This window comes from Podarcis vaucheri, assembly GCF_965113315.1.
Source record: "Podarcis vaucheri genome assembly, chromosome: 10".
NCBI classification, from domain to species: Eukaryota; Metazoa; Chordata; class Lepidosauria; order Squamata; family Lacertidae; genus Podarcis; species Podarcis vaucheri.
In genome coordinates, this window is record NC_138748.1 from 56,765,110 (window position 1) to 56,792,681 (window position 27,572).

The following is a 27,572-nucleotide window of genomic DNA, read 5'->3' on the forward strand; positions in this document are numbered from 1 at the left end:
TGGACACGACTGGCCCGTACGGGCAGGGGTACCTTTACCTTTACCTAATATCTAATCCAGACATTCAAATCCCAATGAGGGTCAGATGTACTTTACCACATGCTCTGCGTGGTTTAATCTGAAAACCCACACCAGCGAACACAGGAACATGGGAAGCTGCCTTATAGTGATTCAGACCATTGGTCCATCTAACTCAACACTATATACCAGGCACGTCCAACAGGTAGATCGTGATCTACCGGTAGATCATTGGACGTCTGTGGTAGATCACTGGCTCCCCCTAAAGAAGCTCAACAACCTTGGCTCCCCTAAAAAACAGGGCTTTCCTTCCTAAAAAAAGCAGCTCAACCACTTTGACCTGAACCTCCCAAAATGGGGTTGATCACTGTCAGTTTTTAACTCGGTGACTAGATCGCAATCTCTTGGGAGTTGGCCACCCCTGCTATATACACTAAGACTTGGAAACACCAAGGATTGAACATGGGACCTTCTGCTTGCAAAGGAGATGCTCTACCACTGAACCACAGTCCTTCCCCAAAGGGAGAGGAGAATTATGAAGAGTAGCAGTCCTTTTCAAACCCAAGACCCCCTTTTAACTGAAACTTACAACATGGGACCCAGTTCTCTAATCATACATATTCATCTTCCTGTGCTTGCTTCTCATTTGCCAGGTATCAGGAAAGTATAGAAAAGGAAACCTTGGTAAATGCAATATGCATTGTAAATGCGACCAAGGTGTACCTGCTACAATCCTCTTTTATGCATTGTCCCCCGCTTTTCCTTACAAAAATCCCATACAGAAAAAAGAAAATGGTGGTTATGATTCTGCTGTGACCCACCCGAGATCAAGTTGCTCATGACACACTTGTGGGTCCCTCCTGACCCAACAAACTGAAGAGAAGTGGTACAGAGGATGCTTTAGGGTGAGGACTAGAATTGCTACCTCTCATTTTTTCTGACAATGGATCTGTTTCTTTTAACTCACGGGGAGTGAACATGGTGCCCTCCCATTAGCCCTGACCATTGGCCATGCTGGCTGGAGCTAATGAGACTTTAAATGCAACATCATCTGGAGGGTATCATGTCAGCTACTCCAACTTGCCTTCAGTTTGTGAGATGAGCAAGAATTCAACAGACACAGTTTCCCTCACTGATCTAGAAAAAGGGTGTGCTTGTTGAATTTCTCTCTCTCATGCTATTGTTAAGAGCACAAAGACTCTAGGTTTCTGGAAAGAAACAACTAAAATAATTAAAGGTATTTTTCTTCCAATAGATACATTTTGATGAGGCATCTGAATGATGTTGGTAAAACAAGAATATTAAATAGATATTTAACTCCCAAACCACAGCACAATTACTTCTCAAACTAATAAAAAATAATAATATTGGTTATATTTTGCCTGATTTTACCCTTCTGAGAGCTACAATTCCAAGCACCTTAGCAACTACAGTTCCCAGGATTCTTTGGTGAAAATCATGTACTTTAAAAGTACTTTAAATATATGGTGAGGATGTGATCTATTAACTCTACATGCAGACTTTTTCAAAGTAGTATAATAATAGTAATCATGAGTGATAGATGAAATTGATGATGGATGTAAGAGTCTATTAATTAAAATAAGGGAATATTATCATTCCCAAATGACTGCTAATTATGTATAATGCGTTCCAGAAAATGTTTCTGTTGTAGTTAATCTTGATGTTGAAATAGATCTTAACATTTTATTTTTTTAAAAAGGTAGCCTCTTTCAGGAAAAAGTTTCTTAAAAGGGGATTGTACTCAAATTGGTCAAATCCTCTAATCTAGATGCCCACACATATGGAAAGAGGGAGGGAGGGAGAGAGGGAGAGGGAAAGAGAAAGAATGTGATGACTTTTGTGATGATTCAAAGGTATAGGAAATGCACTTTGCACATGCTCAGAAGCAACTTCTTTGCTGTTATTTCTTCATAGATTTCCATCTAGGTCATGGTATTGAACACAGATTTTAGGGTTCAGCGGCTGGGGGGGGGCAGCTAAAGCTCTCCACGTGGCTTAATTTGAGCTAAGATTCATCAGACCTTAGCTCTGGAACCCGTATTTAATGCTAGTACACAGCCTTGGGGCATATGAAGTAAGAACAGTGCCTCAGTAAACATGCAAAATGCCTTTTCTTCAATTCCTGCACATCACCTGTTTTTTTGTTTTTGCACTTGACTGATAAATATTAGCTGTGTGAACTGACATTCCAAAGAAAAACATTGTGTTCAGGGTGTTGTGTGGGTAATAGGAAGGATGCAACCGAGATGTGTGATCTGTGACAGCCCATTCACACAGACAAGCCATCACGATGCCACGAGAAATGTGGATATGTGCAAACCAACCCTAAGTAAGAACAACAGGCAATTTACATAGGAATCAGGGAAAGAGTTTTGAGGTTAAAGACTGGCATGGCTCCCAGTCAAGCTCAAGTGCTCCCCCCCCCCTTTTTAAAAGAAATATGTTTTCTGCCTTCACATCCTCAGCACAATCAGGTAGCAGCATTGTTAAGTTGTCCTTTTGAAAGGTGTACGTCTCTTTGGTTGTACTTGAGCCCAGCCGTACAGGTGGATTGTTGATAACATCAGAGCAGCAGCTGTAGAGCAAAACCAGGCTGAGCGATGGGGGTGGGAATGAGAGAGGCAAAGAGAGTGGCAGGCAGTTCCTAATACCTCAGGGAGGGAAGGACAGGATCATTCCACAACAGGATTTGAAACTGATCAACTCTCCAGCCCAGCCATCCAGCGCAGCCTGCTAAGTCTCTGTGGCTGTCAGCTTAACTCTGCTGCTGGTTCCTGTGGGGTAGGGGAGTTAAATAGGACACAGACTCTGAGAGGAGCAAACCTCTTTGCTGGGAGTCAAGGAGGCAGAGAAAGAGAGGAAAGAAGGTGGAATTTGGCCAGAGCCCAGGCTGATAAGCAGAGCATCTCCAGGTAAGTGCTCCTGCTGTGTCTTGGCAAAAAGGGGGAGAGGGAAGGAATATGTCCAGAGGATGCTCCAGCGGCTGGTTAAGAGCACTGGGGTGGGAGCCCTGAGCTCTAGCAGGCGCAAAGGGGTTTGAGGCTTTCCCTTTTGCAAGGAAGTGCAAGGAGAGATTCGAACTCTCTCTCTCTTTTTTGGAATGTGGTTTGTGTGTGTGTTTTGTGGGGTGGCGGTGGGGGCAGGCAGATATTTTGTAAACGCTCTTAATATCTTTCACCTCGGCATCCTCGTGTCAGATTATCTCTCTCAACAGCTTTCACGAATCACACCAAATCCTCTCGCCCTCTGTGCTGTGTGATTTTAAGAGCCTTTGGGAGGATTTGATTGCCCATCAAAATAAATGAATGAGGGGAGGGAGGAGGAAAGGAAAATGATGGACACGGACTGAGCTTCGGGCATATTATACAAATCTAAAAATAAAGCCAAAAGGGAGACATAACATTTTCCAAGAGCAGGCGGGGAGGAACTGGGAAAAGAGGGAGGAGGGAGGAGAAGCCGGATTTTAGTGGGCATTCTTGCCCTTTCTGAGCCAATAGTGGGTGGGCTGCAAAGCTTCCCCCTGAATAAATCTGAAAAAGCAGCAGGAGGAGCGGTAAATGACGCTTCCCAGAAACAGTGACCCCTCCTGCCCCTGCCTTTGGTAGCTAAAGGGCAGGGGGAGAACCTGTTGTCATGGTGGCTCATTATAATCACCAGGGGATAAAACTGATTATCTTGGGGGTTTCTAATTAGGATGTTCACCTCCTCTGACATACAGACACTTCCTTTAGATTAAAATGTAATTCCTGCACCCCCCATACCTCTGCTTTCATTTGTTTGCTCTTCAGCTGCTGCAAAATTAAATCTGTATAAACCACCAGGACTCTCCCCTCAAAATTGGGAGATGGGAACTCCTGTTGCAGGCATCTCCCCCGCTTTGTCACCCAGAAGGGATGAGGGGGAAGGGAAGCTTAGCAGCACAAAAGAGCTCCAAGCATGTCCCTAGGGGCATGACTGTATGCATTTTATGTACTTATTTTCTCCCAGTGGGTTCTGAAGCCCTGATTTCAGTGCAGCACCACAGCTGACTACACGGAAATTGGTAGGCTAGGCGATACATTTGCGGTTCACCAGGTCTAGCCTTCCAACTTCCTCCTAATGCTGGGGACATGTGAAGTAGACTTGGATTGAATATAGTAATCCCAGCACTGGTTCACCCAAGCCTGTGCATGTGCATCTCTTGATCATAGCTGTCAACTTTCCCCTTTTCTTGAGAGGAATCCTATTCAGAATAAGGGAATTTCCCTTAAAAAAAGAAAAACGTTGACAGCTATGCTCATACACTTGAAAATCAGATGACTATCTGAACTAATTAACAGCATTGTATATGAAGTGGCATGAAAGGTCTGTGATGTTAAACCTTCAACAGCCCAAGTCACACATGCATGTCATCACTTGATGCTGTGGTCATCAGATGGTGAGCACAGGAAATGTATACCACCAGATCGCTCTCCATCTATCTCATTGTCATCTACACTTACTGGCCACAAGGTTCCAGAGAGGAGTCTTTCACAGTCCCACCTGGAAATGCCAGGGTTTGAACCTGGAACCTTTTACATGCAAAGCATATGCTCTACCACTGAACTGCACTGTGAACCAGCTTCTAGGGTGTCTCTAAGCACATGAAGAATGGCTTCCTCTCGCCAGTGAGAAGTTACACACATCTGGGATTAGAGGCGGGATGTTCAGGTCAGAAGATTTAGCTTCTGCACGGGCTTAAAACTGGCACTGGGATTTCTCTTGTTGCAAACTAACTGAGGCAACCATGACTCTATACAATGTATTTCTACTACATTTAACCATGATGGTACCATTTATTAATTGGGAATGTTTATATGTCTTAGGGGTGTGTGGGCATGGGACAGCATTTGCAGTGGGGAAAGTGGGGTGATGATTAGGAGGGTGTCCTCAACCTAGCTAGCAAGGAACTTCCAACAAGCAGTTCCATGTGTGATTTATTAGTTCTGCTCTGAACTTAACACACACAGGAAACATGTTAGGCAGGCACAGGGAAGATTCAAGAGTTTCCTAGAGGGAGCAATGTTTTTCCCCACAGAGCAGAAGAGGGATTGCATCGAATCAATACTGCCAGACATGGAATGGAAAGAGGCTACTTCAGGCCTTTTTGTGCAAGTTCCTCCATAATTGTTTCTTGTTTGTTGCACATAATCTGTACATCTTCCCTCAAGTTTACTCTTTCGTTGTAGCAACATTGCATTTTTTCTGCTATCAAAACTGCAATATTTCGTAAATGCAATTCATTGCACTTTATGTGTGGCGACAAGGAATGTTGGACACACAAACTGGATATCATTTGTTATGTGATTAGTAATTAATGATGCAATTTAAACCCCTCCCAGCTACCTTTATGCATTTCTCTGCTAAAAAACTCCAGTACACCTGCACTGATATAGCCAATTTCAAAGCAATGAACAATCCTTGTTCATTATCTAATATTGCTTTCTGATTAAGGTCTATTAAAATGTGGTTTTCTTATATCTATGGGTTGGCAGAGTTCTTTCAGCCTTTTTTCTACACTCCCCTGCCAGCCACCTCATCTCATCTTTTTGGCCTTCCCCTTCACCAGCAGTTGAGAAGCACTTCCAAGATGGCACCATGCCTACTCTGAGCATTCAGATTTCCCAGAAAAATTGCTCCAACTTCCCTACACATACCTAGCAGAATTTTGGAGATGCTTTCCCCTCTGCCAATCCTCAGTGAGCACATTTTATTTTATTTTTATTTTATTTTTAAAAATTTACTAAAGACGTCTCACCTTGCCTGATAGGTAAAGCCAGTTAATTTCAGTGAGGTTTCTTCCAGACCTATATATGATTCTGTTAGACCCCTGATAGCCATGTGCTCTTTTGTTCTGCTTTTACCTTCTAGATTCGTCAGACTGCTGTTCATTCCTGCAAGAAAGTGTGCCAGCCTGGCTGGCAGGCACAGGACACCACGGGGAAAACAGTAACCATCATGCTGTCTCTGAGTGGAGGCTACTGGTGGAGCAACAGGCTTTCCCTGAGATGGAGAAAAACTAGCTGTAAGTACTGCCCAGGTTGTTTGCTAAGCAGGAGGCTGTCCCCTTTTTCTCCAGTGAGAGGGAAGGGCGAGTGTTTTTATTTCAATAGTGAGTGTAGTGCTCAGATTTCCCCCCCTATGAATGACAAGAAGTGTAATGCTGAAGGAAGAAGCAACGGTGCTTTCACATGTTGTAGATAATAATAATCAGTGTTTACAGGTTGTGATTTGAACAGGCTTGAGAGTGGTAAAAGAGTGGGTACCAACTTGCTCTTAATGCCTGAAACGATGCCCAATATGCAAAGGAACCTCTATCACCTTCCACAGTCAGTCCTGTATATGTTGGTATCACAACAACCCTCAAAAGTTAATATTTTTGCCCTCTTAAAAATATAACACCCATTATTTTGCAGTACAGAGAAGGCCAAACACTCATAGGGAAAAATTAATGATGTGAGGACCTGTGATGCACATCTCAAAACCATTTCAGTTCATGACAGTCATGTCATACATTGACCAGGCTATCCAATTGTCATAGTCACATTGCAAAGGACTATACTTAAATTTTAAGTTGCTCTTTCCTATGTTACAGACAACATTAACTATATTCACAAGCTTTACAAATGTCAAAGTCCAGATGGTGTCATTTGTGAAGCAGCCTATATTGGCCCAATTCCATTAAACTACTCATTGCGGTGATTCTTACAGTATGAGGTTCAAGAAGTTGAATTAAGTCATGCACTAGGGGGCAAAAGTGGAAGCAGTGGTATGTTGATGTGTTTCGTGTAATATTTGCATGCACACACCAACATTTCTTTCCCACTAATAGTTTCCAAAAGAGCTCACATTGTTTGTCTTCTTAGTGAACAATCCCTGCTGGGGCATTAGCTCCAGAGCTTAAAAAAATGTGGATATGATAAAGCAGGAACAATAGAAGTTTGAGGTAGGCTAACAGCACAAACCTCTGCAGACCTACTTAGAAGTAAATCCCATTGAGTTCAGTGGGAACTATTCCTGGATAAGCAAGTATAGGACTTCAGTCTAAGCGTACTCCAGTGGAACCACCAAGCCATCTCTGAAGTGAGTTATGAAGAGAGTTATTTTTGTTAATGAGGATACATGCAGCTAAGCTAGGCAGGGGGTATAGACTCACACCAAAAAGAAAGACTAGGGGTCAGAACACAAGATGCCGATGATATTTACAGAGGAAATTATTTCCTTTTGCCTAAGAGCCTTGCCTTTGTTATACACCCTTGCTTCCTAGATTGCCATTATAAATTATTTACTCTAAATGCCACTGAGCCCAGACCTAATCTTATATTCCTGGATCATCTTACTACAGTCCTGAACATCTCACAAAGTAACATTACCTTTTCTTGACATAAGATCATACAGTATGCTGAATATTTCACTTAGACTATTGTTTAGTAGTTAATGCTACTTTTCATGAGACAAAAAATTCCTACCTGCTCTGCTGAGCATTCACAGGCACACTGCCTTTTGAGACCTGAGTAACCATACCTGTATCCCTAACTAACCACACCATGACCTTACATTTTTGCCTAGTAGATATTGTTGGAGTTTCCTTCAGGAAAGCATGTAACATTGTCCCCCTGCCTCTCTCAGCCATCATTATAGTAGTAGAGTTGTGGTGTAAATTAAAATTCTCAGGAAATTATGCACCCAGATGTCTGGTAGGGGTAGCAGTACTAATGGTGGTTTCCCAGAGGTGCTCAACTAGGGGTTAGAGCAGAAAGGATGGCATTTGCTAAAACAGACATAGAAGAGTGTCACCTATATAGCCTTACCTGATACATTCTCACCTTTCCCTGTACACAAAGCAGCTAAATGTGCTCTCATCATCACAGATATCACTGTATAATTAATATGGTACTTCAGTCAAGCATCCAAGAAAAGCAAGATCACTTGCACAATTCATGTCACTTTCCCTTCCCTCTTGTTCTTTCAAGCATCATCCTACATCCATAGAATGAGATACTCTGAGTGGAATTAAATACCTCTAGACAGAGAATACCAACTCTGGTGCCAACAGGATCTGTTTTCTGGGTTCATGGCATCCATTGTAACATCTATGCTATTGACCCTGGCCTCTTCTTAGTAGAAAGGCTGCTGTGAGGCCACAGAACACCCCCACCCTCACCGCCTATTGCTTAACTTTTGTTAGGAGAGTTGGGGTAGAAACTTGAATCAGCATCTGCTGGACCTGTATAGATGTCAATTCACTTAACTGAGAGGAAGAAACTTATTAAGAATCCTTCAGATTACAGACTTTGTTTGGAACCTGAAATGGTTCAACAAATACCACATTACTTAATACCAAAGACTGTGTGGGAAACAGGTATAAGATTTGGATTTAGCCCTTGAATTAGGTATCAGTATTCAGGTCCATATGCATATTCATTGGTTTTGGATTTAACCCAAATCCAAAATGTATGATGTGCTTAGAAAATGAAAGCAGTTTGAAATGCTTTTTTTCAACTGTAGATCAAGGGCTGCTGACTTTGGGAACATTTATTCACCTTTAAGTTATTAAAATCAGGTAAAACCATCTAGTTTTAAGATTCTTTCATTCCATGGAGGGAAGCAGATGGAAGGGCATTTTCTTTGGGGGAACACACCTTTCAAACCTATTGCCTGCTTTACTTCATCCTTTGAGTGCTTATTTGTTGACCTTCAGAAAATTGTGCAAGGTTTCTCTTTTCAGGCTTCACTATTTAGGTCTTAGATATGTAGCATGGATTTTAGTAGTTCATGTGTAACCTGGGTCTTTGGACACTGACTGCAAAATGCTAACTACATTAAAATTTGTACTGGAGTCAAAATCATCTCTGTCCACCACAAATCCTGTTCTTAAGAAAACACAATGAATTGATAAATTGCTTTCTAAGTAACAACTTAAAGGTGTCCAATCAAATATTATCAAAACTATTCTGTTAGCAATTTTCTATTCTAGCTCTGAGTTGTTCTTCCATCATGCTTGGCTTTATTGTATCTATTATATTGAAGCACACTGGAATCAGGCAGCAAAGCCCTCTGGGAATATGCTGACCTTTCTCCCCCACCATACTGTAAGAATGTTTATTCCTTAGCCCTGCTAGCTCATAAAAGGCTAAAAGGAAGTTCACACTGTGGGAATCCATCTGGCAGTACAAGGATTCATCCATGAGGAAGCTCATTTGGTTATCATTCTAATCACAGACTATTAAGAGAACTGAGATTATTAAGAAGCTATCCTATATAGGGTCATACCAACTGGGCACCAGGCCACAAGGTAGATTCTTCTCACTAGACATGAGAAGACATTCTGCATCTGGCTGCCAAGGAAGGCAAATATCTTAAGTGAAACTGTGCATACAGTCTACCAATGATGATGTTTTAATACATGTTCTTTCCCCCTCTTTTCTTTTGCAGTGCTTGCCTGTTGGCTTTCATTCTGTGCAGCAGAGTCCCTCATTGCTTGCCCCTCCCTTTGCAAATGCAACAGCGGTACTCTAGAGGTGGACTGCAGTGGCTTGGGCCTTTCATCAATCCCCTTGGACATTCCTACAAATACCAGGACCTTCCTTTTCCTCAACAACCAACTCAGCATTTTGCCAGAAGAAACATTTTCCAATTTCTCTGCCCTCCAGAGACTGGATCTTTCCAACAACTTCTTAGACCAACTTCCTGAGAACATTTTCAGAGATCTAGTAAACCTCACTGAACTACAGCTGAGGAACAACAGCATCAGGAGCCTGGATAAAGATCTTCTGCAGAACACTGTTCTTCTGCGTCAGCTGGACCTCTCCATCAATGGGCTTGCTCAAATCCCATCAGGCATCTTTGATGACCTGCCCTCTCTCCGTTGGCTTTCCCTCAGGTCAAATCGCCTACAGAATTTGGACAGGGTGACCTTTGAGCCTTTAGTTAGCCTGCGACAGTTGCAAGTGGGGGACAACCCCTGGGAATGTGACTGCAACCTGAGAGATTTTAAATACTGGATGGAATGGTTCTCTTACAGAGGTAGGTACCACTGAGAGAGGTCCAAATCTCAATATTGAAGGTTATGCACTCCTAGTCTTTCCTGGCTATAAAGGGCTGAAAAGGAGCAGCTAGACAGAAAAGAGAGAAAAGTTGGACGGATCAGGCTGACCTAAATTCTAATTCTCAGATATGGAGAATGGTCACTATGCATTATAATCCTGCCGTATTATGTTACAAAGTCGCATGTTGTAGTTGGAGTTGCAGGTTATCTTCTCATCCAAATTTCTCTTTGCAAATGCTGACAGTTGTCCAAACTTTCAGAAGAGGATATAATTGAAGGGATCAAGATGAGGAAGGGGTCAAGCCCATCTGATCATCTTGGAGTTTCCAAATTCACTGGCTGCAAATCGCTACAGTGGGAAAAAGATCAGGGGAACGTGTAGTTGCTAGAATGCAAAATGAATTACAGAATGCATTCAGATATTTTCCTTGATCAGGCAATTTCACTGGTGCTAAACACCAAACAAAGAAGAGGGAAGGTCAGTGGTCGTATTGCGCAGTTTGGATTTTGACCTTAGTACTACCAATTGTGTGCAAGATTCCCACAGTGGACTTTGACCTCTGCTCTCTCAATGGGGATTTCACTGTTTCAATAGAGCCAGTACCCAGGCAACCATAATTTTATATCTAAGTTCTCCCATCTGGGGGGGAAATGGCTCAGCAGCATATATGTCAATGATGATGTGTTAATTAACAGTAACCTTTGAGTCAATTAACTGTAGTATGTTGTTATTACTGATGGAAAATGTTAAATATTTCTAACTGCTGAAACACTATAACCTGAGCTAAAAGCAAGAGCTTTAACTGCTGGCTACCCTTTTTGATACAGGCAAGTTCCTCTCTCTCTCTCTCTCTCTTCTCTCTCTCCCTTAGTAATGTCATTGATTGTTGTTCAAATTCTTTTTCCAATTTACCTTGTGAGTCTGATTTTGGGCCAAGGGCAAGTTAAACATTGTTATAAAGTGTTAGTAGACAGGAAAAAAGCAGCAGCAATGTATAGGACATTCTTCTTACATTGTGTTGAAACAGAAAGCAATAAAGGGCTAAAGGTAGCAGGATCTCTTAGGGTAGCAATCAATATCTGTTTTGCTGATGGATACAGAGGACTCTTGTTTAGCCCCACGTTATTTAGGGGACTAGAAGTTTCAGCCTATGAAGGCTTCTGAGTTTCATGGACAAAATCTCAGTGACATCAGTTATGCACTATCAACACTGCTGGTGGTTATAAGGCTGTGGAAAAAGAATAGCTAAGCTGGTGTTTTTCAGCATATTCCACAAAGACAACTATCCCCATAACTTGAGACTGTCTTGGGTCTCACACTTGTCACCTAGAAAAATGCTTCCGTTCCCAAACAGAACGTTCTCTGTGTAACACATTTCTTGACTCAAAATGGCCAAATGCTTAGTTAAAGAAGGGGTGGGGTGTGTGGCTTTGTTGTTGGCATCAATCTGTCTAAAGAGACAATGGAGTGAGCCCCTGGGAGGTGAAATCAAACTGCTGCATTAGCAGCACCTAAGTGACCTTCCTGGGGTGCAAGCCTAGGCAGTATGTATGGAGGTCCTGGGCCTCACTGATGTTGTCCAAAGGAGAGCAGAGCACCAACTTGGCTGCAGGTGATGTCATAGGTGTACAAGGTGCCATCCAACCATTTTAGGGATTCTACACTGGATTTGTAGGGTTTACTACTTAGCTTTTTCTTCTTTTGAAGATATCCTACAAGGCAGCAGAGGCTTAGGATCACAGTTTTACTTCTAGATGGGCTATCTTCCTAGGTTGATGAGTCCCATCTGCCCCTCACTTCCCTCTACAGCACATACAGAAACTGCCTTCTTGATCATTGGTTCCACTATTGGTCTCATCTGCTTCGGAGCCTGTCTTTGCATACAGGGGGAGTCCCTAACTCACCAAGGGCTTGAAATCCATCAGCTACCCCCACCTGGGGTGTTAGGAGAGGGGTACTGCCATCATGCGCCTTCTGGGGTAGTTTGTCCACCTTTGGTCCCCAACCTGCACTCAGCTCTCACCTGCAGCTCCTAGAAACTCTCAGCATATGACATAAGCTACGCCCCAGAAAGAGGGAACTATCCCTGTATATTTAAGTGCTCAGCCACAGCAGCTGCATTGAAATGAATTATTGCTCTGAGCATGATGTGATCTGATACCAACATAAGGTACTGAATGTGCTTCTTTTTTCTTATGGAACAGGAGGAAAGATAGACCAACTGGCATGTACCCTGCCTAAGGAGCTACGGGGGAAAGATATGCGCATGGTGCCCATGGAAATGTTTAACTACTGTTCCCAGCTGGAGGATGAGAACAGCTCTACCGTACTGGACAATATTGGTCCTCCTTGCAGTAAGGGAGCCCCGACTGCTCCCAAGCCTAAAACAACAACTCCTGAAGCAGAAGAGGATCCCAGTGTGGGTTGCCCCCAGAAACAAAGATACCGGCCTGTCAGTGTGCGCCGAGCCATTGGCACAGTCATCATAGCTGGGGTGGTTTGTGGCATCGTATGTATTATGATGGTAGTGGCAGCAGCATATGGCTGTATCTATGCATCTCTCATGGCTAAGTACCATCGGGAGCTGAAGAAGAGGCAGCCATTAATGGGTGACACAGAAGGCGAACATGAGGAACAAAAGCAGATTTCCTCTGTGGCATGAATACCTTATTGGAAATTAGTGGCAGAGGAGAACAGGATATGAGAGGCCTATGGCTTGGGCCTTTCCACATCTTCCAAGACATACAGATGGACTGTGCTGCTGTTCCATTCATCCAATTAGTAAAACATGCTTCTGGGTTCAGAACACCTGGCTCTGGGTTCAAGTCCCTCTCACTTGCCTCTGTCCTCATGTACTTCCAAGTGAATAAACTGTAGTCAGACCTCAAGTGCTTATCATTTTTCCTCTTTGCACAAGACTCCCCACAGACGCTCATTTATGGGGAAGTTCAGCCAACCCAGCACTATCTTGCCTCTGCTTCAGTTCCTGACGCCTACAGAAACTCCAATACCACCACAGAATCTTTTACCAACAAAACAAGCAGCCAAAGGCACTAAGCCAACTCCTGTGAAAGTGTCTAAACTTCACAGGTTGGGTCACTGATATTACTGCATGACAATCTACTCCTTCCCATTAGCTGTATATTCAGAAAAACCCAGTTCACAGCCAGCCCAGAACTGATGAAAGGCCTGTAACTGAGTGCACAATATCCACAGGGAATTTGACTTTCCTGTTTTTAACATTACAAAGGAATTAATATCCTTTTACATAAAAAATACGCATTGCGTATACTCACTCTGTTGTGTAGTCTAGTCTACACAACAAAGGGTGCAGACAAATAAAAATATTAACATAGGCTGATCACCCACATATATACACAGACTTATTCATATACACACCTCTTTCCTTTGCATACCATCTGTAGATTACTATTTGTAGAGCGCTATAAAGTGTGCCAGCCACTGCCTGATATGGATGATAATTTATGATCCCTGCAATGAAGGACATTAAACAGTATTTGAAGAAGAAGCAAAGGTGAAATAAAGGAAGGATGGGTCGTGACTATTAAAAGGAGAGTTACTTTGGGAAGGCTAATGTGTATCCTCCAAAAGGGAAAACATTTTTTCTGGGATATTAGAGAATTAATCTGAAAGGCTCTTATAGTCTTTGTGGCAGAAGTGGGTCTCTAGAAGGGATTTAAGAGGAGAACAGCCTTTCTGATCTCCTTAGAAAGAGTATTTTGAGGACTTGGGTAGTGGTGGGGAGGAGTATGGAAGTGGTTTTATGGAAACAATACACACTGTAGGTCATAACCAGAATCATTAATGTGGCTATATGCAATGTAACACAGTGTGGGTCAGATGGGGAGAATTGGACAAAATGATTTAGAGCCATGAATAAGACATCAAGGAGTATCAGTGTAAAATATAGAGAGAGGAGATGCTGTTCAGGGTCAATGTTGGTCGGCTCTTCATGCAAACACTCTACTGATATAGGCATGTATGAATGACACTGGTGCATGTAAGCAGCCATGCAAGAGTCCTACTCAAAAACAGGGAAAGTAGCATTAATATTCTCTGCAGCATCCATGCATATAATACACACATACATTCAAGGAACACACAGATGCACACATGAGCACAAGCATGCATGTGCACATACACACTGAACACACATGAATTCTTATGCAGGGTATCTTTCCCAAGCTCAAAGCATATCACATTAGCCTCATTTCTTTTCAACCTGATGGCAGGGAGGAGGGAACCAACATAAGGACTCATTTTATATCTCTGAAAGTGGGATAAAGTGCTGTCTCCAGGGGAGAGCACATATTGCCATGGTAACCTGCTCTAGCCCGTCACAGCGGGTATTCCTGGGATAGGAAGATGACACGAGAGGTCGTGCAGCCGCAGTTTTTGTGGATACTGTGATCCTTGCAGTCATGAAAAAAAAATTGGCAGCTGGCCCAGATTCCAAGGTATCTCTCTAGCAACTCAGGAGCAGAGCCCAACCATCACCTTAGTTGGGCATGGAGCAGGTCTTCAGAATTCTTCCTTCTTTTGTCGTATCCTTATGCCTTTCAATGAGCTCAAGTTCTTTCTTTAACTGTTGCTGCTGGTTTGAGTAGAAGCAATGCTTACTTTCCTTTAATTCATCCCTAAATCTCCTGTCAGCAAACAAGAACACTGTGAAGGACTCAAGATTACATCTTGGGAGCAGTAATTCAACCCTCTACCATCCTATTAGCAAAGAACTACCACATCCCAAAAGAGGGAATAACCTTCAGACAGACAGGCGTGGCAGGAAAAAAATTCTCATGGAACATTAGAGAGGAGACGGTGGGAAATGAGATTCATTCATTTATTAAATTTGTATCTCCTACCTTTCCTCTCAAAAGAGCCCAGGGCAGCAAACATCAAAATGGTAAAACAACACAATTTAAAGTGGTATCCAAACGGTGAATATGGCTATGGCACCTAATTTTAAGATCTGTGCAGAAGGTCAGCATCAAGGTAAGAGGCAAATTCCAAGAACGGAGAATAGACTCTTTCTCTCATTATGTACCATGTATGTATTGTAGTCCCTCAAAGTGTGCAACTCCACTTCCGCTTTATCCCAGACTGATGGGCAAAACTAGGCTACTAAAGACTCTAGCTAATGTATGTATGTATGCCTGTATTGCTCCTACTGCATATATACCCAACAAACTAGCACTGGCACTCTGCCTGCTGGATATACAATTCCAACCTTACTGTCTCTATAATCTTCCCAAAGGAACGTACCTCTGTAACATACATACTGGACAGCACAATTATACTTGAAATTGGATTTTTGTCAGAGCTGTATATTTATAGATCTCTATTTTACTTCTAAGAAATAATTATGACATGATTGCACAGAACAAATGATGTGTGCATGTGTGTTTAGAAGATGAGAAGAATTGAGGAGCGAAAATTAGGTGGGGGGGGAATCCCCTTCCTCTTCCATTCCCTAGTCTCACCTTTGGCAGGTTTCCCTTTGTTGCCAATTACATTTTCTGTTTTCCATGTTGTGAGTTTAATTACAACTTTAAACTTTATTCCAATTTATCATTTGTTATGGCATAGGGTTGGCCCTGATACTTCCACATTTCGAAATCCACACCTGAAAAGGGGAAGTAAGTGAAGGGACAAAGTAAGCGTTTGTTGAGAAAAGTAGGGGTGTTGAATGGATAATGTTGGTCCCAAAGACACTGGAGTACTTGGGTAGTAAAATGGGCTGTTAAGAATGCAATAAGCCAATATAGGAAGTGTCCTCTTTCAAGCTACTGGGAAACTGTGCCTTCAGCTCTAATCAGAAGGTCTGGAATGATCTTGTTACATCATTTAGCATTCTTGAACTAGGGTTGAGGAAACTTTATGAAGTCTCAGAAAATATGCAAAATGTCTTGCATCCCATCATCTTCCATTCATATAAAACCACAATATATACCTGTTGAAAACACACGGAATTTAGACCATCTGATTCTTATATGGCTGCTACAAGTATATACTCTGGCTGTGGGCAGTATAGATAATCAAAAGAAGAAAGGGTTTGGATCTACCAATTTCATAATACTTATTCCATTTGAAAAAGAGGTTCACTTGTATAACATTTCAGAACTGCTGTTCAAGTGAACTGAGAAGATGAATACCTTAGCAATAGGGCCCTTCAGCAGAATCAGTATACTCTTTCTACTGGTTAGAGATCAGCATGCATACCTGTACTAAACTACCTATGTATAAGACCAAAATACTATCAGAAGTATATGCATGTGTAACTGTTATGCTGAGATTATTTGGGAGTTTAGCGATATGCCATCAGTGTTAAAATTTGTATATACAAGACCACAGGGCACTTCACAAATGGCACAAATAATGCCTATTAATGTGCCACTTGAAAACTCTCTTACTATGGGATCTAACATAGGGAATAGCCCTAATACTCCATAACTTTCAAACTATCCAGCTATTAATTTTAATAACCAGACTGATGTTTGTTTCTCTGTAGGTATGAGTAGGCCTGGTTTTGAAAACACATGCCAAAGTGCCATCACTGAAAATGAAGCAGCATAGCTCTCCTGTGGGCTTGACTGGTGCTGATCAAAACAGATTGGAAGATAATTAGAAATGAGAAAGGGATGCAGTGCAAACATTCATAATGCATGCACCTGTTAACATCACTGCAGAAATCCGGCATACAAGAGGTTTAAGTAAAAATTTCTACATCACTTGTGAAAACTCCCTTAGTATGCTCCAGACTATTAGGTGCAGCCAGCAGCTGACAGCTAAGGAGAGACTACCCTTAAAAAAAAAAGTTGGCAAAAAGCCATAATGAAGGACAACCTAATTCCTTTAGTAAAGGTGGATATAGACAAGAATGTGCTTTCCTGTGCTGGTAGGTCAATACAGCAACCAAGGAAAGTTTAGCTCCTGGTACAGTCAAGACTAACCCAAGAAAACAAGAGGTAGGCACAGTTCCTCGGGGTGGGGGTCTTGAAAGGAGGACAGATGGCACATACAATCCTTTTTTCTGTTAGAATTTAAGGGAGAACCAGTTTTTAAAAAGCAGCTGACGGTATATTATATTTCTGGCTTGTTGTTTTAGAAGAATAATAAAGAATGTATTTTCCTATGCAACTCCTGTTTTACGTTTGGTTTGTGGAAATAACCTACTGCTGTGCAAATTTTCTGCAAGAATGAATGAGCGCAAGAGATTCTCTAACATAAAGGGGAAATACTCAAATACACAAAGAAACAGAAGGGACCAGAAGTGAGGCTAAGGCAATTGTTTAATTTGCGTTGGACCACACCTCTACGAATCTTGCACCAAGGGGGGTTGCCAGTTTAGTTTGTTGGAGCAACAACAAAATTCTTGTGGCATTTAAAAGACTAACAAATGCATTGTGGCATATGTTTTCACTAAGTTCATTTTATGAGATATATGATTATCCTCAGTTGGCAGACAAACTCATCAAGCATGAATGTGTGTACACACACACACACACACACACACAAACTAATGATAAACATGCCTATGATGAAGCAGACTCTACTCCATGAAAGCTCACACAATAAAAGTCTTTAAAGTGCCACAAAACTCTTTATTTATTATTTATCTAATACTTCAAAACAGGGGTAGCTAATGAATTGGGCTCCAGATGTTCTTCGACTGCAATTCCCATCATTCCAAGGGTAGATAGGAACTGTAGCATAGCAACATCTTCGGGGCATTATGTTGTTTACCCTGCCTCCAAGACTTCCTAGCCATCAACAAATCTCTACCTTAATTTACCTAGGAGTTAGCCTTACCTCACATGTGCCCTCTTGACCGCTTTGATTGGTGGAACTGGAACTACTACTGGTGTCACATAATACCCATTCAGCATTTGTAAGAACTAAATTATTTAGTGTGGTAGCATGTACACTTTGGAACTCCCTGCCTATTGATATTCAGCAGTCTCCTTCACTGTATTCTTTTTGGTGCCTGCTAAATATACAGTGGTACCTCGGGTTACAAACACTTCAGGTTACAGACTCGCTAACCCAGAAATAGTACCTTGGGTTAAGAACTTTGCTTCAGGATGAGAACAGAAATAGCATGGCGGCAGCGTGGCGGCAGCAGAAGGCCCCATTAGCTAAAGTGGTACCTCAGGTTAAGAACAGTTTCAGGTTAAGAACGGACCTCCAGAATGAATTAAGTTCTTTACCTGAGGTACTACTGTATTCTTGTTTAGGCCAGATGCTTAGGAGTGCTGGTATGAATTTTAATTTCTTTTAATAGTTTAACTTTTTGTATGTTTTAAAGTAATGTAAATTTTCTTGATTTTCTTGTTTTATCTTTTTGTAAACTACTTTGAGGTTTTTCAAACAATCAAGCGGTGTATAATTTTTATGAAATAAATAAATTTAAGCGCAAGGCCCTTCACATAGCAGTGTTACATGCCCAGAGACATCTAGACATTCTGAACTTACTACATCATACCAGCACTAAACCTGTCATCCTCAGCCATGTGACCCTCTTTTTTAGGGGCTTGTTCACGCTGCCCTTATGCTATGCAACTTTTACAGCTCCTTGGATCTGCATCCCCGTCAACTGTTGAACTGGGCATGCACTGTCTGGCTTGTGCTCCAGAATTCTTCAGACCTACTCAAGCTGCATCCAAGCAAGATCCTGTTATGCACTGACCATGTGCTGGGGGGCAAGGGATTGACACTCCTAACTCATCAGGAAATGCTCATACAGTAGCAAAACAGGGTGCCACATGGCCTCTGCAGCAGAAACTGTGCAGGTTAGTCCATAAAAACCTATCCTTGCTACTGGACGTTTAATACCTTACAAGCTGACTGGCTAGGGAGCACTGTGCAAATTATGCTTTCACACCTCTCCCTTCCAGCATGCGATATTGCTCCTTCCCCCCACTTTTTTTTGTCTCTTTCATCATCCTAATCTCTCTCTCTTGCCTCTCCATGAGCAGCTGCTCTTCAGATATTCCTTTCTCTGATCTTCTCAACTGTCACTTCTCAACTGTCATAGACGACCCCAAGCCCCCACATTCCATCTGCCTTCTAAAAAGGTAGCTCTCCTCCACAAGCAAGGGCTTTTCTCTGGCCATTCTTTCTCTTGACACAAATCCAGGTCATCCAAGATGGAGAGGCACAGCGGAGCCTTTGCGCCAGATCCAAATTTAGATGCCGGTTTGGCTCTAAATGACTTAGCCTTTAAGGGTATTGTAAGCCAAGGGTGTGATGTAAATGAAGAAATCTATGTGTATTTGATGAGGAATTGAAAATATGTTCCTTCAGACACACGCTCCCTAATGTGAAGAACTTGAATCATTTCCAGAACTTTGTGGAAACCCCACCAGGAGGGCGCTTGGCACAGGACAGCTCTACTTTGCTCTCCATTTCATTGCATGTCAGACTGTACAGACTGCTGAAGCCTTTGCCAGCAGGAATGAAGACATATTGAAGCCAGAAAGCAATTCAGCTGAATTTCCAAAAGGAGAAAAGTAAGGGCTGTTCACTCTCTTTCCACTCGCTGCTGCTGTCATTTCCCTATCTTCTGACCATAACTCTATGGGGAGGGGCTATGTCCCATGTTCAATCATTGGCATTTCTAGTTAAAAGGCTCTTGGGTAACTGGTGATGGAAATTCATATTGTGAGGATTACACTTCCCAGCTCCCACTGCCACTGAAGTCAGCAGTTTTTACATTATGCACTGGTATCGTAAGATAGCATGGGTTGGTTTTTTGAGCGGAAATGAGGAGAGGGTGTCAAAGAGGGAACAGAACTAATAACTATGCCCAGGGCTCACTTGCACAACCATGAGTCACATTTCAATACAAAGCACTACAAAATTATTCCGCTATTGTAGTAGTTTGTACAGTTATTAGAATCCAGAAAGCCAGATATGCCCATCACAAAAGCGCAAAGGGAAAAGCTGTAAACTGACTGCAAATTAGATCCACAGATCATGCAATTTCCAAGGCAATGCACAAAACCCCTAGTATCCAGGTGCTTATGTAAGAACTCTACATCCATGACTTTTTGAAAACATTAGGCGTGAATGTGACCAACAGCTGTATCATGCAGATACACTAATCAGAGAGAATACATGAATTTGTTACTTTGAACCTGTTTCAGAGACATAATACAAATCTGAATACACCTACGGTAATCTCTGGATATGGTCTTCCAAGTGCTTGACAACCCTCCTGTTTTTGTACTCCCAGGCAAGCAGCAAAAACAGGTCTTCGCAGTCCCTGGTGTGCCATCATACATTGCTCTTGGGCTTTATTCAATGCAGGGAATTACAAGTTGTAGACACATGGCCCTGGCACAGGGCATACTTTTATCTTTAAACCAGATTAGGACAGGACAGTCATTCAAACAGAACTCCTTCAAACAGAGGACTGTTGTCTGATAGCTCTTCAAGGAAAAGATTGCCCTCTGTAAACAAGACATATGGTCACTCTATTTCTGAATACCAGAAATACTACTAATATTGCTTTTGGGGTAAGATGCTTGAGAGGGTGATGGCAGTCCAGTTGCAGACACTCTTGGAAGAAACTGATTATCTTGACCCATTTTATTTTGGGTTCAGGCTCAATTTGGGACAGAATCTGTCTTGGTCGCCCTGATAGAGGTCCTTATTCAGGAGAAGGACAGAGGGGAAGTGTGATCCTGTTGCTTTTTCTTGATCTCTCAGATGCTTTTGATACTATTGAGCACAATATTCTCCTGGATAGCTGCACCAGATTCTGCCTAACATGGGGGGGGGGCGTATACATGGTGGTTACCCAGATCTATGCCCTCAAACACGTCAGGAGCCCAATATGTTCACAATTCCACCAAGAATTCATAGTTGTGTCAACTTATGCTACTGAAGTGGGCTCCCTTCACAGAGGAACTATGCACACACATGTACACACATTTCAATAGGGTTGGAGCCATGCATGAGTTAATACCAGTGAAAAGAAGGAGAGGAAATTAAAAGTGAAAAGTTGAAAGCCTAGCACATGACTCTTCCTCTATCACATCTGTGAATCCTGGAGCGTGAGAGTAATTGTCTGAAATGAGTCAGACCAAAGGCACAAGGAAACAGTTGCTATAGCAACCCCCCCTCGCTGCTCTAATTCTGCGTAGAATTAAAACGTTATCAAATGATTTAGGAGAAAAGGGGGGCAGCTCAAAATCTATGGGCACCCCTCTCAAAATGTCCTGCGGTGTTGTGAGCCTCCTCTAGGACAAAGCCATGGGCTCTTTTCCCTTCAAGCACAACAGCAGAAGTAATGCAGAGACAAACCAGTAAGGAGAGCATTGGATAAATAACTCTGAGCTCGACAGCTGTATGAGAGATTAAACCAACTCCTCGGCTGCAATTTCAAATCTGGAATGGGATTCAAGCCAGCAGATCAGAGATGTGGAATATTTCCTTGGGAAATCCACAAGTATCAGCAAGGCATTTCCAGTAAAACTCTCACACTGGCACAACTCCATCCCAGGTGAGCTCAAAGCACAGGAATGAGGCACAGCATAGAAACTCTAAAACAGCATATTCCTCCTTTAAAATCAAAATGAACTCCTGCTTAGGCTTTTCCCTATATGGTGGGATAAACAAACCAACATAATGAATAATTAACTTTGCGTTTAAAAGGAAATTATTGTGAAACTTCTAATACAGCTTTCTGTATAAATATCTGTGCATAAGCTTGAACTACCACAGCTACCTACAATGCCTCCACCTCTACTTTCCCAACAGTTAACTTAAATGGAGAGAACAGAAACGGTAAAGCCAAAAGGCTGCTCAGCACCTGGTCTTTGCTGGAATTCAGCCCTGTTGTCATGTATTTGCAGTTAGTTAACCTAACTATCCCACAAGGCTATGTCTGCACGAATGGCTCCCAATGGTCTAATGCAGAATGTAGTGAGAAGAAGGGTTGCAACTAGCCCTTTAAATTGGGACCAGCGGATTTTCTGCACTTGTGCCAAATGCACAGAACCTGCACAATGGCTTGTGAATATGAAGCAGGCCTTCTGACTTTTCTTCCCTTCTGTACCTCTTTGTTCCGTGTCACAACTACTTTGAAACATTGTCAGATACTGTGCAGGGGGAAATAAGTCAGAAACTCCTCTGTGTGCATGTAGCTCACAAGATTGATGGTTGTCTTCAACTTATTGAGTGATTAAAAAAGACCCTTTGATGCAAACAGAGAGGTGGTCTGGGGAACAGCAAAATACAGTGCCTTAGAACTCCTTTGTATTGGGAAGGGCAGATCCATTTATGAAGTACTTTGGAGTTTTAAGCCATGGCATGCAGATCATGGTCCTATACGAAGCAGCAACCAAAATCAACTCTTTAAAGCACACGGACACATACACAAACTGGAGTTTGTTCATGTTTGGAATTCTGATTAGATTCCAAGCAAATAACTCACTTGAGGAGAAGGTCATACAATAAGAGAGACATCATATATACACAGACCAGAGAGACAGCAGAACTCCCGCACAGATTCCAGCAGTTTCACTGGGACTTTAAATCTGTCAACAGCTGCGATGTAACTACAGCAGTTTCTCCCTAGTGAAGCATAACGCCTCAGGTTATTGACTCACATGAGAGAACAGTCAGCAACGTTATCTAGAGTGGGGTTAGGAATTCCTCATATAATACAGATTTATGTTTGTCATATGTAGAGAGCTGATTTAGCCAGCGAGAGACTCTAGGCTTATACCTCTGGAGACAAAATAGCCCCAATTAAACCATAATTAATAATTATGTCTTAGTTAATGTTTGCACAGTGATCAAAAGCTGTTAGGTACATTACAGTAGCAAATAGGCCTCTTAATTCACTGGGAAAGATATGCTTTAGACCGCAGAAGCTCCCCTCATGTGGTTTCCACCTAAAAAAGGACACAGCCTACATTGAGCTAGCAGTACAGAAAAACACTCAGTATTCAGGGACATACACAGAGGCAAAGATGACATATTTGTCTTTTATATTCTGTCCAGAACATAACCAGAAGCAAATATTTGGCTGCTTATTGCTAATAAAATTTTGATATTTAATGCTCTGCCCCTTCTTGACCACCCTGATCCACCCTTAAGCTTCTATATTTGGTTCTAGCCCACTTTTTACATGGTCCTAAGCAAACTGTAAGATTTCTCCAGAAGTCTCTGTTCACATCCTTTGGCTTCCTTTTCCCCTCAACTCCGTGCTTCAGTTCTTACAAAGAAATGCATCTAAGGCTGCATTAGTATCATGAGTTCACATATGCTCATAGTGCAACTCCCTTCTTTGAATGCTGCAAATACAAAACAAACCAGCAAAACATATGACTGATTGTTCATTTGACTTTTAGCAATTTTCTGAAATGTCACTATCAGCCAATACCTTTTCCTCCAGCCACCTCGCAGCGCTCACTCTCCATTCTCTCCAAAACACCTGTCTCTCCACTCAATTCTCTCCTGAACTCACCACTCACTGCTACCATTGCACAACCTCAGACATCAGTTAAACCACTTCAAGGACATGAAGAAAATAGTTACATGAATGCCCCCAAACTACACATTGCACATCATTAAAAGACTAAGCCATCACAGATTCACAAGCATCGAGAGCTTTTAACATGGCTAAGCTGAACAGTCTTAGGCTTCAATTTTTGTTCTGAAGATTGCCCATTTGATAAGGTGTAGAGATCATTCATGGAAAACTCAATTGCCATTTGTTCAGATTGAGTGGTAAACAGTGGGTTTTCCCAGGGAAAGCAGAGAGTCTACCTACCTACCTACCTACCTACCTACATTGTGCTATTTTTCTAGAAAAATAGGTGCCAGAACTCACCATGAACACCTCCCTTGTTCTCTTAGAATGGCAATGGAGCCCACCTGAGTTCCAGAGAGTTCCAGCTGGAAAAAAACCCCTGATTCTATCTACCTATCTACACACTGGTTGAACACAGACCTAGAAATCTCAGACCTGTGCCTAGAAAGCGTGACATGAAAGGAAGTGTGGGTGAGCCCGGAACCTTTAACTGAAAAAGCAAACAGGTGAGGCTTTAGAGGCTGCTTCCCAGTCCTTCTGCCACAGAACTGTACAGCTTCCCCAGGTATGCCCCTTTGGGGCATTTGCAGGAACTCTATAGTCCTGAAAATTAGCAGACTTTTTTGGTGAGTGGGCATGTACAGAAAAAGTGGCAAGAAACAGATATGATGTTTTCCCAAACACAAAAATGACAATAACTTTGACTTTGTCTAAGGCCTAGTTTTAAATAGACGGATTTCAGACAATAAATTCTGTGACAAGTGATGGTTCACCTACCAGTTTGCAAAAGAGACAATTTCATACTAAATTAAGTGTTTCCCTATCCTTAACCTCAACCCTATGCCTCAAGTGTATTGAAACAAGTTCCTACCTGCAGCAATTGCCGTCTTCCCACCTACAGTCACAGCCACAGAAGTGCTCACAGTTACCGCCTCAGGCAGACCTCCTTCTGTCAAGACATAAATGAAGCAAATTTAGTACCTGACCCTGTATCCCTAAGGAAGAGGGTCTCAGAATTGACACTCACAAATCAAGCACATGAAGAATGAGGTTTAATCTATACAAACAGCACAAACCTGTGTCAAGACTCCAGGCTGCAGGTGGCGGTTCACCTGAGTGAGTCATAGAATCATAGAATCATAGAGTTGGAAGAGACCACAAGGGCCATCGAGTCCAACCCCCTGCCAAGCAGGAAACACCATCAGAGCACTCCTGACATATGGTTGTCAAGCCTCTGCTTAAAGACCTCCAAAGTAGGAGACTCCACCACACTCCATGGCAGCAAATTCCACTGTCGAACAGCTCTTACTGTCAGGAAGTTCTTTCTAATGTTTAGGTGGAATCTTCTTTCTTGTAGTTTGGATCCATTGCTCCGTGTCCGCTTCTCTGGAGCAGCAGAAAACAACCTTTCTCCCTCCTCTATGTGACATCCTTTTATATATTTGAACATGGCTATCATATCACCCCTTAACCTCCTCTTCTCCAGGCTAAACATGCCCAGCTCCCTTAGCCGTTCCTCATAAGGCATCGTTTCCAGACCTTTGACCATTTTGGTTGCCCTCCTCTGGACACGTTCCAGTTTGTCAGTGTCCTTCTTGAACTGTGGTGCCCAGAACTGGACACAGTACTCCAGGTGTGGTCTGACCAGAGCAGAATACAGTGGCACTATTACTTCCCTTGATCTAGATTGCTCCTTCAAAGTTTAAAAAGTCCCTGCACATGTCTAAGATGTTACAGAGACATCTCCATAATGTGTGTGTGTGTGTGTGTGTGTTTATTAACTCAAAATACTTATAGGCTGACTTTCCGGGCAACGGTGGCTTGCAACAATAAAAATGGCAAAATATTGACAGTACAACCATAAAGCCATCAGACCCCTCCCAAGAAAACAGCCAATAAAAATACTGAACCAGCAAATTAAAACACTTTCCACAGCAATAAAAAAAATTAATCTAGGGGTAGAAATGTTTTTCATGAGGAAGCATTCATTCATGTTTGCCCATCCTTGTAATCTGAAATGGTACAGCCGAGATACAGCTTTAATACTGCAGCCGCTGTTTGTCTGAACTGAGTCTCTTAAAATCCTCAGAAGCTGCTCTGTGCATTACTGATCAAGAAATAACAAGACCACATCACCCTTAATTAGCATAACAGGGTTGCTTAATTTTCAAAAATAGGGAGCTACAATCATATCTGAATTTTTCAAACCAATAAAGATTCCAAACAGCATGTTAAAGAAGGATGTGAAGAACTGAGAATGTGCTCCCATTCAGAAAGTAGCATAGAGAAGATTCTCTGTGATAGCAACTAAAACATCTGTTTCCACATTTATATACAGTGAACTGTCAAATTGCCTATGGAAGTTTATAAGCAAAAGGCATCATGAATCGCTAGATATATTCATCCTATTTCCTGCTATGGGACCCCAAATATCCTCAGTAGGAAACTATGGACAGTGTGAACTATGTTCCTAATGAAATTTCACAGTCATAAATACCACAGGCCTTAGCGGAGAGGGATGTCTATAGGCCCAAGTGGTTGCTAGGGACAACCATGGAATGTTCATTCAAGTGGCTGCCGCTCCTAGCAAATGCAGTTAAGGCCTGTAGACTTCTGGTAGTAGCAGGTATATTTCTATGAAATGCATGACCCATGAGCAGCCCTGCCATCCATGTGAATATCTTGCCTAGTTACAAAAAAGGACTGCTGCAATCGTGGCATGTGGCATACATGTGGGTATGCATGCAGTTCTGATTTATTCACACTACTTCCTACAGGCAAATACAAGCAAGCTGGAGGTTGTTCACATTTACATATTACCCCGGCAGGGCTACATGCATGAGCTAACCCAGTAAGACAACTTAAAATGCTCCATAGTTTCTCCTGTCACACTAGCAAAATGTTAATTAGTCAAGATTTCAGTCCATTTATTCAGTGGTTAGATTAATTCACCCTGGAAGAAAAATGTTAGTTAATATTCAGTTTATCAACAGAGTGTCAGGTGTTTTTGATATTTGAAATATATGTGACCTACCAAAAGATCAGATAGGATTAACTGGCCCTGTAAGGGGTGATGGTTGAATTCTGAAAGAACTGTTTTGACAGCCCTAAAGGTCATTTAATTTTGGATTAATCCAATATTTTAAAGAAATTTGTGGTCTCTCATTTAGGACAGGTGTTGCACAGCCACTTTTATCATGAAAGAATACCACACCAATGAAGTACTGGTACACCAGAAGGTAACCACCGCATTGTTTGCATGCCACCACAATCCCTGAGCGTTGTGAGATTGCAGGGGTTCCAGATGCTTATCCAGGGTTCAGTTTCCTCAGAATGAGGGTCAGCGGAGACTGTGGTATCTTTAGGATATATTATTTATTTACACATATATACACTGGAGAGGCTTACAGCATTAACATCCCAATAAGGCATCGCTTCTCCCATAGCCACAGCCTTGTATTCCAGCAGAAATCAAGCATGTCTCTTTTTCACAGGATTCAGCCTGCAGCCTGCTTATTGCTTAGCTCTCACACACCCCTCTGACAATTGTCCTTCCAACCAACTGCCAGGTGAAGAAGAGGGGCTCATTCATTTGTTCTCTGGCACAGAGCCACTTCATTTGTTACCTTAGTGGCCCATACTTAAGGGGCCATCACCTTGCCAAAAAGCTGGCCTGGCTATTCCAGCAATTCATTCCTTGCTGGATCCAAGAATTAGAAGGGGACTCAGGCATAAAGTCTAACCTCCTGTGCCCCAAAATCACAATAGTAGATTAGAACCTGTTCTCTCAAAGAACAGATAGAGTGGACAACCTAATAATAGACAGTACTGTTTCGCATGGTGTCTCACATGCTTGAACACACCTCAGTACATAAACATTCCCTACACATAGAAAACTATTA

General features: G+C 42.2%; 2 protein-coding genes and 1 long non-coding RNA gene across 7 annotated transcripts in view; 2 read left to right on the forward strand and 1 right to left on the reverse strand.

Annotated features, from left to right (window-relative positions):
* Positions 1-27,572, reverse strand: part of CACNA2D4 (calcium voltage-gated channel auxiliary subunit alpha2delta 4) — a 172,063-nt gene that overhangs the window by 60,209 nt on the left and 84,282 nt on the right. Inside the window, exon 26 of the mRNA XM_082240685.1 lies at positions 24,542-24,619. Coding sequence (XP_082096811.1) covers positions 24,542-24,619 — 78 coding nt within the window. The remainder of the gene's footprint in view (positions 1-24,541; positions 24,620-27,572) is intronic.
* On the forward strand, positions 857-17,264 carry LRTM2 (leucine rich repeats and transmembrane domains 2; the record flags this gene model as incomplete). Its single annotated transcript, XM_082240601.1, is given in 5 exon segments — positions 857-886; positions 888-923; positions 5,929-6,082; positions 9,493-10,083; positions 12,311-17,264. Coding segments are annotated over 5 exon segments (1,269 nt in total). The 3' UTR covers positions 12,769-17,264.
* The window catches only part of LOC309542115, a 33,881-nt gene continuing 25,282 nt past the window's right edge, over positions 18,974-27,572 (forward strand). For all 5 annotated transcript variants that reach the window (XR_014224084.1, XR_014224085.1, XR_014224086.1 and 2 more), the window contains exon 1: positions 18,974-19,636. This is a non-coding gene — a long non-coding RNA (uncharacterized lncRNA). The remainder of the gene's footprint in view (positions 19,637-27,572) is intronic.